Below are 17,209 nucleotides of genomic sequence, written 5' to 3' on the forward strand. Positions count from 1 at the left end.
CAGGTAAATTAAAGGTACATAATAAACGATTGTTCCTTTATTTTTCTCTCTAAAACGTTCATGTTAAACAGAGAATATCTGCATTTGGGTGTACATTTCTCTTGGTGGTAAACGAATACAGTACATTTTATACGTCTGTGTAAAAGAAGATCCATCAAATAAAGTGCATTCTGGTAGATCACAGAATCGTAAAAACAAGTAAATAAATAAATAAACACATTCAGAAAGAAATCACAAATGATGCACAGGAACTGATGATGCTTCAGGAGTCAAGAGGGTTGACTTGGAATGAGCCAGGAGGCAATTCATCAAATCCATCATTTTACATCAGGAATAAGAAACTAGGCTATAAAGTGGAACAGAAAATAATACAAAATGTTTTTTTTTAACTTCATGATTTGATATACTATAACAGTCACGTGATAAAATTGACAACAGTCAATAAGTGTGATTTTTTTATTTATTTATTTTTGTATGTGTCATGAGTATCAGGTCCAGCTGTTACGAGAGTCTCATGACCTGGAATCAGTTCCAACGTGTGGTTAGAAAACCAAGCTGAAATCCTTCACCTACGTTGTTGTTACAGCAAATAAGTCAGAAATACTCATGTTTCTGATATCCGGTTACATCACGCTGTGTCAATTAGCGCCATGCAATTTGTTTTTAAAAAAAAAGCTTTGAATGCATAATGCTGTTGATCAATGGACTGGATTTAAAACTGAAAAATGTGGATATGATTATAAGGCTTTGTTTAGATTTACCTTTAATACACATACAGTGTAATGGCATCCCTCAAGGTTCTGCTCTAGTTATCAGAAAGTTTTGGTTGTCCAGTGTTTGCTTGATCGTGTGCTAATTCCTGCCTCAATCCCGGCATGATGTCATACAGACTTCACACAGAAGGAGCAGCTGAACACTGGTACGTTATGGTGGCTTTATGGCCACCATGGTTGAAGGTATGCTGAGGAGGAGAACTCTCAGGACCAGGAATGTTCGATTAGCAAAATAAGTAGCCCGGTGCTGTGTTGAACACCCTGCTGGACTCACTCTATGAACAGCAGGAGTAAAGTGAGAATGTACCCTGAATGGGCTACCAGTTCATCGTAGAGCATCATGCACACACAGGTTCACATGGGAAATGCACTGCAGCCAAATCAATATAGTGCCATATTACTGGGAGGAAACCAGCTAAACCCAGAGGAAACGGACAATATCACACAGGAAGAAAGAACATGCTAAGAAACTATGGAACCGTGATGTGACCAAGCGGCCTAAATTGTTTTCCTGTCGTACTAACTTCCTCTCTCTCTTCCTCTCTCTGGGGTTTTAACTTGGAACTATTCATAGACCCTTGATCTATTGACCTAGCGTGAGGATATGTTTTCTGTATGTCGTTCTGGACATTTCTAAACAATGTAAATGTAAACGAAAAAGACGACGGCTTCCATTACACCTCAGCTACATTCCCCACAGAGCTAAAGTGACAAAACGAATATTTGGGGTACACCAGCTCCACTTTACTCAGATGTTACAGTGTTCCAGATCACCAAGATGCTGTATGACATCCAAACTAAGGTCCTGTTTTACAAGCGAGACGGTGCGCTTTGCACTCTGTCGTATACTGGTACGAATGTAGACCGAAGCATGCTGCACAGAGTGGTGAGAAAATAGTTTAAAAACCAGCGAGTGTATTATTACACAACATACAGATGTCACTCAGCTAAAAATTTAGCTTCGGTAATCAACTTCACTAGGAACAAGCAGGATTGCGAGGATGGAAAGAGCAGACTATTGATTTGCATTCCTGACCTGACAGGATACACAAAACACACAGAGGCTCTTGGACTTCAACCGTTAAAATCAATACGCGTCTCCGTAAAACACAACAAGCCAATACTATTAGCAAACTGATAGTAATGATTCCTAATGTACGTCATCTACCTTAAAGCTGCACTTTGTCACTTTTCCACGTGGAATTTTTATGGAATTGTTACGAACAAACAATTTCAAAGACGTTACTAAAACCGTCATTAACAACTGATATCGCTAGTCTCTTTATGTCAAGCTTCTAGTTTTGTGTTGTTCGTTTTCTTTAGCCCCATCTCTTTGCAAACCCATGAGGCAGATGTACTGAATTACACCAGAGCAGTTAATGTTGACTTGAGGGGATGCAGTCAGTCAAACTTCTCAGTGTTTTCATTGCACTTGCAGTTCATCTCGCAGGCGGCAGAGGTCACCCGAGTACAGAAATAAGGTCATGGTGCTATTTAGCCACCAGATGTCAGCACATTTCTATTTACACTGTTACTCTCTGATTTTGCACATGTAAAGTTTTTTTTTTTTTTTTTTTAAATAACTGCTTATTCATAAATATTCACCACAGTAATGAGGTAAACGATACGTTTAATGAAAAAAAAAAATGTTATAAACTAAAAGTGTTGGTGTTTAGGCCTCACTTTACTAAGACCACACAATACGAAAACAGACCCAGAGGGAATCTACACTGCTAGATCTACTGCGATGATCTACTGTATTTAACACCCGAACATTATCATCATAGCTCTATACATCATGGCTCTAGACACTGAACAACGTACTATTTCTTCACGTTTTACCAAGTACCAACTTTTATTTTCTTTTTCTTTTTACTGATGATGATATTCTATATTGGAGAAGTCAGGATACGTCCTAAATGTTAATCAAAAGATTAAATGTGATAATAGAGTTAAACTCATATACCGGGATTTGGGTTTGGAACTACAAGCTGATTTTTTTTTTCTGAATGATTTCCACAATATAATTGAAATGTGTTGCAATACGTCAAGTATTTCAGCATGAGCAAAATAAATCATGTATTTTAAACTTCAGCCAGTTTGACCCGCCACACTGTCCGCTCTGCTCAATACATTTAAACCCAGCAGCATGTGCAAAACGTTGCTTTTTCACTAATACCTTTCCATGATCCACCTTGACAGCCCTCATAAACTCATCTTGGCCAATCCAGCAGAAAGGCACCTGTTTAATGGAGCGGACACAAAGCCCACCTCAGCGGTTATATCCGGGCTGTCTAAGCTGCGACAGGAAGCAGTCACTTGGCTACTGTGCTAGGCCTCCTGTTGGCACCTGATAAGAAGGCTACGCTCACCCATGCAGTGCAGGATAATTCAAAACCATCTTAATTTAAGGCTTTTGCCCTTTAAAATCTTCCATTGGTCTATGGGCTTACAGAAAATTAAATCTCTCAGGGTTTTATTTTTTTGCTTATTTTGGTCCTACTTATCCCTCCACCTACATAGCATAGAAATAAGCGCAGTTTGAGCGCTAGCTGCATAATCACAGGACAGGCATGCTAATCAAACACAGAGGAATCAAACTCATGAGAACGTCTTAGGAAGAAACCATTTTGCAACCATTTTGCTTAAGCAATGAATTGGCATTCACAGTTTCAGCATTGTTTGATCTGTTAAACCACTTTGCGCTTTCTTTTTAACTACAGGCATGTGTGCAATCATTCTCTGCATATACCTGTAATACATCTAGTAACCTTTTTTGTACAATAAATAAAACCAGTATTAGAATGACCTTATCACAATTCTTTTCTCTTGTCTCCGAGTGCTAAATCTCTAATAAAGGCAAAGGCAGGCTGTGCTGAAATGTCACAAGCCATTCTTCGTGCTCTCATTCTTTTTCTGTGGTATTGTGCCGGTAGGGCTCAGTGTTGCTACTTTTAAATCTGGGCTACCTGAAACCTCAGTCTTTCCCTGTGCAATAACCTTAGTTTCCTCTGATTTAACAGCCTCCTTGCCCTTTGCAACCTCCTGGATTAACCCTTTGGCTGGTTCTTTTCCAGTTTTAGACACGCTAGCCGAGCCACTTTTGTCACTGAGAGACAAGGATTGAGTAACAACGGGTTGGAGAGGTGATTTTGACAGGCTAGGAGAAGCTGCAGTAGGGGACGGTGTAGGAGAAGGAGAATGCTCCTCAACAACTTCCAAGAGACACTTGTCTTCCCAGTCCAATGTGCCTCGGTAACAGTTGACTGGTGAAAGGCCCTTGTCCGGCCGTAGCTTGCCCAGAGCAGGAGACTGGACCTGAGGTGGAAAGGGTGGAACAACCCCCTTGGATGGAGGTAATCCAGGTCTTACCCTCATATCTGGAGTCCTACCATGAGTCTCTGCACCTGACTTTTTAAGAATGTCTCCATCTGATGGTCCTTTGACAACTCTGGATACTTCTGTGGTTGTGGCTTGGACTGACACTTTTACAGGGAGTGGAGTTGCCTTTACAGGTGCACTGCATGTTACACCAGATTTAACAGGGCTGATATTCTTTCCTGTATCTTGTTTCATTTCTTTCATTTCTGTTTTCTTTTCAGCCACTTTTCCTTGCAAGTCCTTGACAACACTGATGGAAGCCTGGTGAGCTTTAGCAGTCCCTGGTGTCTGTGAATGGACATTCTTGCTGGGGGATTTTTTCTCACAAATCTGACTCATACCTAATGCACCTAAACTGGAGAAGGTAAGCTCTGTGGTTTTTAGAACAGCAGTAGTCAGAGGTGATGGAATTAAAGGAGTTACGCTAAATTTAGACTCTGGTGCAACAGGTGAAGGTTTGGTCACAACAGGCTGACTAGCTTCAAGTTTGGCTGTGCTAGCATCTCTTGGTTTGGATGGTGAATGTTGAGACACATCAACAACTGGAGATCTTATGTGACTTGACTTATCATCTGGGACTTTCATGCTCATGATATGCTGCTGAGCCTCTGCGGCAGGGGGTGACTTCTCTAGGACTATTGCCAGTTTACTGTCACTTCCCTGGGTTAAATCACCAGACTTCACCCTGCCATTGTCCTTTTCTTTCACTCTTCCAGCTAGCAAAGCATCTCTACTCAGTGGGGATTCCTGCCTGCCCAGCTTCCTTACCGGCTTAAAAACACCTGTTTCCATTGGAGACGGAACTGTAGGCTGGGTAGGGGATGGGGTTGTTGCAGAAGTTGAGGCCAGATTCTCCCCTTCTGTTTCCAACAAGCTTTGGAGACCAAGCTCACAGTGGAAGCCCTCCTTACGATAATCTGAATGGCCAACCTCCAGACTATGCTTCCTCATAGCCCCGATTCCACCTTTCTTGTCTGAGGAAGTCGAAGAAGATAAAGGTGACCCTAGCTTCTCTGCTGACTGCACCCTCTTGAGAAGTGGAGACCGGGGTGGTTCAGCACTCTTTGGCCTGGGCCTTGTAATAGGTGGAGATGAATGAAGCTTGACAGAAAAGCTCTGGGTCATATTAGAACTTCCCACTGTGTGACCCGACAAGGACGGTGGTGAAGACTGAGTAGGGGATGGCGTATGCGCAAGCGGGGACAGAGGGATGTTGCCAGCTGATTTGCAACGGGCTGAGCGGTACTGACGGTGCAGTTTAGGTGACAGGCCATGGAGAGAGCTGGGGCGCATATGCTGGGAGGCTGCAGGAGAATTTGGTGTGCTGGAGGCTGGAGAGCTGCTCTGAGAAGACGCACCTGAAATAAGCAAGCAAACAGTATAATATTACAACTGTTGATTAAGTTAAAGCAATCAACTGTTATCATGCTCAGTTTAGCCATGCTAATGAAGCGAATCCAGTTTTACAAACATAACCTACTCACCTAGGAATGAGGAGTCTGGACTAGAGCGGTAGCTTTGAGTGGGTGACCGGGCAGACAGGCTGTGTGTAGGAGAGCCTGGCAAACTATCACTAGAGGACAGGGAGCGGTTTAAAGATGACAGGCTACGGCTCGTGTGCAGAAGATTGGACTGCTTGGTTATCTGGCGGAAGAGAGAGCTTCGCTTCTTACTGTGGAGTGATCGAAAGAGTCAAAAGTCACAATTAAAATTTTTATACCATTTAATCTTAGCCAATATTATCCACTATTTTGTTACCTTTCCTGTCCCTCTTTGACTGTTCTTTTGCTGCGTCTTGCCATCTTGGACTTGTAACTAGACCTGCGAGCAGGACCCACTTTGATCGATGTGTTCTCAAAGGGAGTGGTGGTCACAGTCACCTTATTACCACTCTGTAGTCAGAGGAAATAAACATTAGTAGTATCTGCAGAGTGCTAATTAAGATCCTACAGTAAGACAACATACTGTAAGATACATTGAATAATATAAGATCAAGGATACTACTTGAGTAACAGTTATGCCCATAAGACGTTTCCATAGATCAGATCAGTTCCATAGGTCAGATTGGAGAACACCGCTTTCTTGCTTTAGGAACCGAATGTCCTCAAAATATTCTTATACAAAACTTATTTTAGTATTATATTATAAGTATATACTTATAATAGTATTGTTAAAGCAGCGTTGAATCAACAACACTGTGCGCACCTTAAGAATGAGTTCCACCACTTCTGTATGCACCAATCCATGCACAGATTCTCCGTTGACATGTGTAATGAGGTCACCAGCACACATCCCTGCCTCCTGAGCTGGACCGCCTTCTTCTACATGCTAAGAATGTACAAAAAGGACTTTTCTCAAGAAGTTTCTTTAAAAAGGCGACACAGTAATTTTGTGAAAGAAAAAAAAACAGCTTAAGGCCACCCATGGAATACCTAAACTAAAACATCTGTACATTTTAGTGCACTAAGATAAGGAATAGGAAACTGTATACTTTGCATGTTTTGTTTTATGGTCATTACCCAGATCATATGGTGTACACTGTAGACGTCACTGTCCCCCATGTAGACCCGGATGGCACGCAGCGTGAAGCCATACTTTTTGCCTGAGCGCTGGATAGTGATGGGCGAGCGGAGTACGCTAACCGCAGGGCCGTAGTCTCGACTTGGGGACGAATCTCGTGATGACGGGTTGGACGAGACAGAGCGAGGGGACATTGGGCTGGCCAGAGGAGAGCTAGAATGCTGCTCAACTAGAGCGAAAGAGATAAACAAATCATACCAAAGAGCCAGGAAATCATTCAATTATCAGTAAATATTAATTCATATTAGTTCTTGGATAAATAACGTACCCGCTGGAATAATGACAGACAGCGCCGTAGCTGAGGCAGATTTGATGACCTTGTTGCCGGGACGTGTGGTTCTTTTCTCGCTATCTCCAGAGAGCTGCTGGTGACGTGCTCTTCTTAGGACCAGGTCGTTGGTGGCCCGTTGGCTGGGGGAGTCGCCCATGACAACAGCATCCCGGAAAACAGCGACTGCTGCCGCTGTCGCTGATGGAATTGGCTGTGGTGCTGATACCTCAGTGGGTCTGCCTGGCTTATCTGCAACCAGATATGACTTAATTACCTCCTCATTTATATATGACAAAAGAATAATGTATATGAATGTATATGCATACATCATTATAACTGTGTTCCATTGTTAATGGTGACATTTCAGCATTTCCCCTCACCTCCCACATTCACTCCTGGCGCCTCCTTTACAGACGTGCTCTGTTCGCTAGCACTGGGTGATGAGGGTGCAGTGGATTTAGCCGCACTTTGTTGCGGCTGCGTTTCTGCATCGCCCTCTAGAGGCAAGGCAAATCGGTGCGAGTCCATCAGTGCAGAAAAGCGTCGCCTGGCACCAAGAGGAGGACTGGAATCTCCCTCTGTGTACAGAGACTCAGAACACGAGAGGCGTTTCCTAGACAGAGGAATTACATGCCATTTAGTATCAAGCATGTTCAACCCCATACATCCAAGTATAGACTTAGCACAGGAGGAATTGCTTGCTAGGTTAGCGTTCCCTTGTTAGGTCATATAATGCCCCTTTTCCACCGAGGCAGTTTGAGTGCTGGTTCGGAGCCTAATTTAGAACCAGTTCTTTCTTTTTCGACAGCCAAAGCACCGGCTCTGAACCAGGAAAAAACCAGGTTCTTAAGTAGCACCAAAACGTTGCTGGTCTAGACTTAAGAACCGCTTGTGTTAGGGGCTGTGGGCGGGGCTACAGTTAGAGCATTTGATAATGTACCTTAAGTATACTAATGTTTAATACACTTTTACTTTACCGCGATATGATACATTATCTGCACACATGATAGTAAGTAGCTACATGCTAAGGCTAACTTTTTACTGTGTTAATGATAAAATAACGTTATGTACTTTCTCGATTACAACCTCCATTTATACAGATTACATGGAGCTGCACGTACACATTGGATTCGCCACGTTTGGGTGTTAATTTAGGTTCACAAAGCCATGAGCATTAACAGTAAAGCAACATCCGCCATTGTTGTTGTATTTGTGTTTGCCGCTGCTGCACTAAAGTTGCTGTGTAACGTGACACGTATACAGTGACGTCAGACTCGGCTCTGTGATGCTCTCTAACCGGTGGAAAGGCAAACCGGTTCTTAGAAGGTTCGCCAGTGGAACCAACTTTGAACCAGCACCAGTGCTAGCTCTGAACCAGCACCCGGTTCTTTTTGGTGGAAAAGGGGCAAAAGATGTAATTTAAACTGGGCTAAACACACAACTACACACACAAACCACTTACATCTCTGGTGAGCTTGTCCTCCAGCTCTTGCTAAAGCTGCCGATGCTCTCTCTCTTTGCCATTCTGTCCTCGCGACGTCCCTTATGCTCTCGTCTGGTCACCGCCGGTGTTTTCTGCTCCAACTGAGACAGGTGCTCCATGCTGCTGTACACCTAATAAACAAACCAGAGCAGCTCATACTCCATGAATATACACCTCTTTACAAAGAGCAACCACACACACACAGCTATTTTATACTAAATTCGACAAGACAGGACTATTTTTTTTCGCTGACTTTAACAGTACCGGCTTTATAGTTTATTTCTAGTTATTCATACAGCGCTATTGTTGTGACTTGTGGGCCTACAGCCCACTCTATGATTTATACTTTACACACACCTCTTCTGCTTAAATTGTTTTGATTGACGTGTTGCGTGCTACTACTCACCAGAGGTATCAACAATCTCTTCTAGGTCCTCTCATTTAGCAAAAGAGACTTCAAAATGGTCTCTATACATATTTAGTGAGAGGATAAGATAAAACCGCTGTGTATTGCATGTAATTAAGTAACGGCAAGTAACTTCAAATGGTAAAAAATATCAGACCTGTGGAATCTGTGAGGATGTGTTACTTTACCGTGTCACACCTAATTTGTATAAAAGTGTTTAAATATCTCTTAAAATGTCACACTGTTGTTTCGTAGCCGAAATCGCGGCTGTGCCGTGTGCAGAAATCGAAAACTCTCGTCTGCTGCCTCGTCACAGTTAATGTAGCTTTCTGTGAGTAAGAGCATCAGCTATGTGTACTTGCAAATGTGTTCTTATTTTAAGAGCAATCTGAGTTTGCTACAGCACAAGTGTGTGTGTGTGAGTGTGTGTGAGTGTGTGTGAGTGTGTGTGGGAGTGTGCTCTAGCAACCAAGGTAAAAATGACGCAAGCAGCATGCAGAGTGCAAGCAGTCCATATAATTATGCTAGCATTCCTCCTTTACCTGCCATCATATCAGGCAGTGTGAGGACCAGGGCTGTGTATTCGGGTAGATTTCTGTTTATATTCTGAGCTTGTAGCACGAGTTATCTTCGGTTTATTTCAGTTTTCTAGATATGTTATATTCCTTCTTAGATTTATTTCTACATTTTTCATAGATATAGTAGCTGGAAGTAATGTACAAACAATTAGGTATACAAAAATGAAGAGGAGGGGGCACGGTGGCTTAGTGGTTAGCACGTTCGCCTCACAACTCCAGGGTTGGGGGTTCAATTCCCGCCTCCGCCTTGTGTGTGGAGTTTGCATGTTCTCCCCGTGCCTCGGGGGTTTCCTCTGGGTACTCCGGTTTCCTCCCCCGGTCAAAAGACATGCATGGTAGGTTGATTGGCATCTCTGGAAAATTGTCCGTAGTGTGTGAGTGCGTGAGTGAATGAGAGTGTGTGTGTGTGCCCTGTGATGGGTTGGTACTCCGTCCAGGGTGTATCCTGCCTTGATGCCCGATGACACCTGAGACTGGCACAGGCTCCCTGTGACCCGAGGTAGTTCAGATAAGTGGTAGAAAATGAGTGAGAGATGAGAGAGAAATGAAGAAACTGAAGAAAAGCTGATGTTCCTTGCTGTGTACAACAATGATGCAGCGTGAATTCTACAAACCTCCGACGTCTCGCTCTTATACAGTGGTATAAGGCTAATGAACATATAATGTTCAAAAAAAAATAATTACGACGCGATAAATACCAGAACGATGATGTAAATATGAGTTATATTATGGATTAAGGCAGCAGTCGATCCTATATTCAATGTGCGGTGGTTTTGCCGGCTAGAAGAAAAATAAATGGCAGGGAAATTTTGTACTTGGAAAAAAGTAAAGAAAAAAGATCTTAGGCTTCTCTTTCCATGAGAAATCCTGTCCATAACAGCAAGTGGTTTAATTACACAGTTTGGTCAGGACTGTGCACTGTAGCGTTAAATGAACTCCTCCTTTTTCCCCCAGAGTCTACACTGGAAGAAGAAATCTCATGTGAAGTGAGTAGGAGTTGATTTCGCCGATGCACTTCTCTTTATATTGTATGACTATTTGGAAGTGACTCTCATAGTCTGCTTTTTCTATGCAGATCAAATATTCTTTCATTTGCTTTATGTTTTGTGCTGTTTAAGTCAGAGAGAGTGAGTGGGTGTGTCACTATGTGTGTGTGTGTGTGTGTGTGTGCCTCTCATAAGGTCTCAGGGGCTTTTTACACCTGGTCACTTCATGAGTTTCCTGTGATCCGATAGCTATCCGATGGTAAAAAGACCAGGTCTAAATGCCCTCCGAAACGGTTTGGAGACGGATATAAATCCGATGGTACAAACCACTTCAGGAGGTGGTCTGGGACGTGTTTCAGATGAAACTGGACAGGTGTAAATGAATGTGGTTGTTCAAGCCTAAACTACGTCAGCGCTAAACTCCTCCCAAACGGAAGTACGTCACTCGCAGGTGACTCACGAGTCGTGCATCGCGCCAGAAACAAATATGTTTTCCCACCCAGGTGTCTCATTGGGGCTTAAAATGCACTGCTGCCGTCAGCGAAAATGCAGCAAACAGTAAATCGTTGCTGTCGGGCGGAAACCTCGTATGTCCAAATTTGGTCAATTTCATATTTTTTTACATATCGATGCTATTGGTCAGTCCCCACGTGGGTCTGTTATTTTTACAAGTTATTAACCAATCTAAAGTCTTGAAAATAGCTTGAGCGCAAATCTCATAACTCCATTGGACACTTCAACTGTCCACCTCTTCCTCACTCCGTGGGAGAGCTTCACGGCATATTTCTCCTCAAGAAGAGTCGCAACGAATCAACACGTCTTCTGAGGTAAATGTCTTCAAAACACTGGGCTCAAAGAAAAAAAAATCTTGACCCCCGCTAGTTCTGGTGCTCGTCTGAGGACAGGAATTTAGCGCAAGACAATCCACTGCAACGCGGACTAAACCCTGTGCACTGCAGATAAGGTACGGCGTTTTTTTAATTTCCTGAAAAATAACGGTTTTGGAGATACGAGGATTCCGTCTGACAGCGACGATATGCTGTTTTTTGTAGCAACCGGATACACCAAAGCGTGTTACGTTTCAATTTCCCCGGAAATGAGGTCAAATATATTAGTATTTTGGGCGGGAGCAGAAAGATCGGATCGATATCCGATTCGCCGAGACGCGTTTATGTGGCCTAATGTAAACGGAACAGTTTTAACAAATCAGATAGCTATCGGATCAGAGACAACACATGAAGTGACCAGGTGTAAAAAGGCCCTAAATTACAGTCTTTTCGCTCTAGTTGTGTCATAAGAACCTCTTCACATTTAGAATAGCCAGGAGAGACATCAAGTTATCAAAGAAAAGATAAAAACATTTCTGAAAGAAAAAAAAACCAGAAAGAGAGAACACAGGACAGACAGATTGATTAAAAATGAAGGAGGAGAAAAGATGTCCTTCTGTCATCTCGCCTTCTTGGGCTATTTGTGAGAGATATGTGCAGGGTGAGAACGAGAGCGCAAGGGACAGGGAACGAGAGAGAGAGACGGAAAACAAGAGAAGTGATAGAACGGCGCTGACCTTGCTGAAACGTGGAGAGCAAGAGGAGAACTGCCTTATCTCCACCGGCTCGTCGTCGTTCGTGTCGTCCTCGTCGTAAGAGTTGACGTGGTGATAACGCTCCGAGCGGGCTGAGAAAGACAGAGCAACAGACGGACGGATAAAGAGAAGGAATGACATGACGTGAGGGGAAAAAACATGGAAGCTTAAAGTAAATATACACTCTTACAGTACATCTGTTATATGATAGATGAAGTCCGTAATCGTTAAATTTGCAAATTGCAGTCCTATAAACCCCGCCCCTTGATTTACATACAGTATGTTCATTTGCATGTCAGGATATTGTCTGGTATATTTCATGATGCAATAAAATGTTGTAAATATTTATAAAATACTTTTCTAGATAAACTATGAAGGTGAATAAATCATTTTGGGGTCTGTTTATCTGGGAAAATAATAAAGGAGTCCCTTACAGGACCAGAATCGGTTTACAGTTACGTTTAATGTTGTGAGACAGGTCCCTTCCTGTCAACTGTTTATAGACAGTCGCTGCCTCGACAACCCTTCTTTAAAATGAAAGCAGAAGACTCACTGTCAAAGTAGCTGGTGTCCTCCTCAGACTCTAGCTGAGGGATGAACTCCGCCTTCTGCCTCAGCAGACTGTTCCAGTCCAGATCGTAGAAGAACGAGTGCTGCTTCACCTCATACGCTCCTCCTGTTTATAAGGAAAGGGACGGATATTTAAACAGTGCATGACGTGTTGGACAGTAAACACCATTAAATTTATTTATTTTAAATCTCCGTTCACTGATCTGCCACATCCATCCATCCATCCATCCATCCATCCATCCATCCATCCATCCATCCATCCATCCATCCATGCATGCATCTTTAAATCCATCTACATCCATTTATATTTATTAATATAAGAATTACATAAACGCTTCTATCTATCTGTCTCCCCTCCTCCCATTCATCATAGCATTCATTCATCAATCCATTATTGAATCATCCATCTATCATTTATCATTTCCCCCACCTATCCATCCATTCATCATGAATCACCCATCTATCCGTTCATTATGTTTATTATCCATAAATCTATCCATCATATAATTATCCATCCATCATAGCGCACTTATTATACACATAACAATCATCCACTAATTACCTATTAGAGCTATCTGTTCAATCACCTATGCAGCATCCATTCATCCATTCATTCATTCATTCATTCATCCATTGATTTGTCCATCCATCTGTCATCTATCCCTTGAGAGAAGTTCAGCCTACCTGTCCCTAATCGCACCAGTGGGTTGGTCTGCAACAACGTGGAAATCAGGTTCTGGGCGTCGCTAGGCAACGCTTCATCTCCCTCGGGCCAGGCAATGTCGTCTACACACACACACACACACACACAGACAAATAACAGCTCTAGTGAGAAACCTAGCACATGCTATATCTGGCACAGATCGGCATCTCCACTAAACCACAGTTATTTTAAATGTGGGGAAAAATAAACTAAAAAAGTTGTTTGTTTTCTGTTTGCTTGTGAGAGTTGGCAAAGATGCTGCGAGTCTCAAACCTGTAGCTAAATTTAGCGCTGTTGTTGTTGCAAAGCAATAAACATTTCAGGCTCAACTTTAGGAGTTTCTGGACATGGAGTGTGAGTCATTCTCCAATGAGACAAAGACAGGTGGAACTTCACTATGCTAAAACCTCTAAAGAATGGAGCATGTGACACACACCACAGACATGGATGGATCACTTCTGTCTTTAAGCAGTCAGCGATTATATATCATTGTTGTCTACTGATGGTGACATCGTCTGGAAGGAGATACACACCTCTACTCACCTGAGATCACCTGGCCAAACAGCTCCTCAGGTGTGTCCCCGAAGAATGGCACACAGCCTACCAAGAACTCATAGAGGATGATTCCCATGGCCCACCAGTCCACGGGCTTCCCATAGCCCTGCCGCAGTATCACCTCCGGCGCGATGTACTCTGGGGTGCCACACACCTACCCGAGAGAGACAGCGGACACTCTGTTATGTACCATACTGTTTCAACATGGCAGCCACAGGACTGACTCGTGACCGTCTCATACCTGTTTGTCCAGGAACTCACGAGCATCCTTCTCGATGTGGCCCTCATACAGGTTTGTGGTGAGGCTCATGAGACCCATCTTAGAGAGGCCGAAGTCAGTCAGTTTAATGTGTCCCATAGACGTAATCAGCAGACTGAGGACAGAACAGATACAAATGGTCAGTCATACAGTCTAATAGTGATCCAGGAACAGTTGCCTGAAGGAGGCGTGGCCTAGATGTGTGTCAGTCCTAATGAAGGAGGCGTGGCCTTGATGTGTGTGAGTCCTAATGAAGGAGGCGTGGCCGTGATGTGTGTCAGTCCTAATGAAGGAGGCGTGGCCGTGATGTGTGTCAGTCCTAATGAAGGAGGTGTGGCCTAGATGTGTGTCAGTCCTAATGAAGGAGGCGTGGCCTTGATGTGTGTCAGTCCTAATGAAGGAGGCGTGGCCTTGATGTGTGTCAGTCCTAATGAAGGAGGCGTGGCCTTGATGTGTGTCAGTCCTAATGAAGGAGGCGTGGCCTTGATGTGTGTCAGTCCTAATGAAGGAGGCGTGGCCTTGATGTGTGTCAGTCCTAATGAAGGAGGCGTGGCCTTGATGTGTGTCAGTCCTAATGAAGGAGGCGTGGCCTTGATGTGTGTCAGTCCTAATGAAGGAGGCGTGGTCTTTATGTGTTTCAGTCAAACAGCTATAAAAATGTATGGAATCTGTATAGAATTTAGCGATGCACAGAACAGACAGAATTAAACTACTATGAGAATTTATTTAGTACATCCTCCTGTCCAGTAGAGGGAGCTCACTCACTTGTCTGGTTTAAGGTCTCTGTGCACGATGCCATAGTTGTGGATGTACTCCAGAGCCAGGACAGTCTCAGCGAAGTACATTCGTGCCATTTCCACTGGCAGTGCGCCAATGTTTTTCAGCAGGGTGGCACAGTCTCCTCCTAGTGAACAAAGCGAGAGGGGAGACACAAATCAGCAGAAGACATGAAGATACCCTGGGATCCTTTATGCTGTACACTCACTAAATTGCTGTCACTGTACACACTGACGAGTCATCGTAACACCCTGCGGACTTGCAGAAAGAAAGAGACAAGGCTGGAGAGAGAGCGACGTGAGTTACGGCGCTGTGCAAAGCTCATCTCCTTTAGCTTTGACTCTGAAAGCCTCACAGCAGCTGGATACACACGGCGCAGCATAATTACACAACCTACTCAACCTCCAGGAGCCCAAGCACCAGAAAGATGTGTGTGTCTGTCTGTCTTACCCTCCACATACTCCATGACCATGCAGAGGTGTCTGCGAGTCTCAAAGGAGCAGAACATGCTGACGACGAACGGGTTCTCGGCGAAGGTCAGGATGTCTCTCTCTACAAACGCCTGTTGGATCTGGTTCCTCAGGATCAGGTTCTGCTTGTTGATTTTCTTCATGGCGAAACGCTGCCGAGTATCTCTGTGCCTTACCAGATACACTGCCCTGCAGCGAGAGAGAGAGCGAGAAAGGACTATATGTTATTAATATCACAACAAAAATGGCATCACATAGTAGTCGTGTCTCCGAATATCTGTATCTGAACACGCACTGACTTTTGTTCATTCTGACTGTTCCTCAACCTCAGCTACATCACTATATGTAATACTAATAAATGTATAATATCGTCGCTGTCAGACGGAATCCTCGTATCTCCAAAACCGTTATTTTTCAGGAAATTAAAAAAACGCCGTACCTTATCTGCAGTGCACAGGGTTTAGTTTGCGTTGCAGTGGATTGTCTTGAGCTAAATTCCTGTCCTCAGACGAGCACCAGAACTAGCGGGGGTCAAGATTTTTTTTTCTTTGAGCCCAGTGTTTTGAAGACATTTACCTCAGAAGACGTGTTGATTCGTTGCGACTCTTCTTGAGGAGAAATATGACGTGAAGCTCTCCCGCAGAGTGAGGAAGAGGTGGACAGTTGAAGTGTCCAATGGAGTTATGAGATTTGCGCTCAAGCTATTTTCAAGACTTTAGATTGGTTAATAACTTGTAAAAATAACAGACCCACGTGGGGACTGACCAATAGCATCGATATGTGAAAAAATATGAAATTGACCAAATTTGGACATACGAGGTTTCCGCCCGACAGCGACGATATAATACTGACACTTGAGTTCTTTCTGTTCTTTCAGAACTGATTATGTGTTTGATTTATTTTGCTAATTGCATGGGCACGACTATTTCTGTACACACTTGTTAGGTATTAAGGATGCTTGTGTTCCTATAATGAACCTCTACCTTTGCACATAAAAATAAGATGAAAGTTGAGTGTGATAAATGCATGACTTAAATCCTTTCTTTAGTTTTGTGTGTATTTGTAGAAAGCACGTTTGGAGTGCTAATTTGTTTTGAGTGCTAAGTTGTTTCCATGTGTTAATTATCATAACTGGTGCTTGGACCCCTAAATCTATCTATCTATCTTCCTATAGCTCTAGTTATGAAGATAAAGGATATACAAGTGTTTGTGTGTATACACGTGTGTCTGTGTGCATGTGTGTTCGTGCGTCTGTGCTTGTGTGTGTTTGTGCGCGTTTGTACGTCTGTGTGTTTGCGTGTGTGTTTGTGCGTCTGTGTGTGCGTTTGTGTGTGTGTGTTCGTGTGTCTGTGTGTATGTGCGTGTGTGAGAGCTTTTGTGTGTGCGTTTGTGTGTGTGTGTTCGTGTGTCTGTGCGTTCGTGCGTCTGAGTGTATGTGCGTGTGTGCGTGTCTGTGTGTGTGTGTGTGTGTGCGTGTACGTGTCTGTGTATGTGCGTCTGTGCGTTTGCGTGTGTGTGTGTGTGTGCGTGTACGTGTCTGTGTATGTGCGTCTGTGCGTTTGCGTGTGTGTGTGCGTGTCTGTGTGTGTGTGTATATGTGTGTGTCTACACATGTGCTCTCACCCATACGCTCCGTTGCTAATCAGCTTGATGGTCTGAAAGTCAGATTCACAGGGTGGCTTCATGACCTTCATCTTTCCCTGCAGAATGAATACATCAGAGGCTTTTACAGTGAAAAAACAGAGCCAACTGCAGCATAACACTCATTATAACCTCTCCCACACACACACACACACACACACACACACACACACACTGGGGTTGGTTACACAGTT

The 17,209-nt window shown here is 43.5% G+C and overlaps 1 protein-coding gene across 2 annotated transcripts in view; it reads right to left on the reverse strand.

The window, feature by feature from the left end:
- Positions 1-18: 18 nt before the first annotated feature.
- mast1a (microtubule associated serine/threonine kinase 1a) overlaps positions 19-17,209 on the reverse strand; it is a 50,498-nt gene continuing 33,307 nt past the window's right edge. For both annotated transcript variants that reach the window (XM_060860298.1, XM_060860300.1), the window contains 16 exons: positions 16,998-17,074; positions 15,355-15,563; positions 14,893-15,031; positions 14,110-14,242; positions 13,857-14,022; positions 13,295-13,396; positions 12,594-12,716; positions 12,023-12,132; positions 8,468-8,619; positions 7,386-7,618; positions 7,003-7,254; positions 6,674-6,903; positions 6,360-6,482; positions 5,913-6,046; positions 5,639-5,826; positions 19-5,512 (listed from right to left, as the gene is read on the reverse strand). In XM_060860298.1, coding sequence (XP_060716281.1) covers positions 3,657-5,512; positions 5,639-5,826; positions 5,913-6,046; positions 6,360-6,482; positions 6,674-6,903; positions 7,003-7,254; positions 7,386-7,618; positions 8,468-8,619; positions 12,023-12,132; positions 12,594-12,716; positions 13,295-13,396; positions 13,857-14,022; positions 14,110-14,242; positions 14,893-15,031; positions 15,355-15,563; positions 16,998-17,074 — 4,227 coding nt within the window. In that variant the 3' untranslated portion in view covers positions 19-3,656. The remainder of the gene's footprint in view (positions 5,513-5,638; positions 5,827-5,912; positions 6,047-6,359; positions 6,483-6,673; positions 6,904-7,002; positions 7,255-7,385; positions 7,619-8,467; positions 8,620-12,022; positions 12,133-12,593; positions 12,717-13,294; positions 13,397-13,856; positions 14,023-14,109; positions 14,243-14,892; positions 15,032-15,354; positions 15,564-16,997; positions 17,075-17,209) is intronic.

Source organism: Tachysurus vachellii, chromosome 24 (genome assembly GCF_030014155.1).
Source record: "Tachysurus vachellii isolate PV-2020 chromosome 24, HZAU_Pvac_v1, whole genome shotgun sequence".
NCBI classification, from domain to species: domain Eukaryota; kingdom Metazoa; phylum Chordata; class Actinopteri; order Siluriformes; family Bagridae; genus Tachysurus; species Tachysurus vachellii.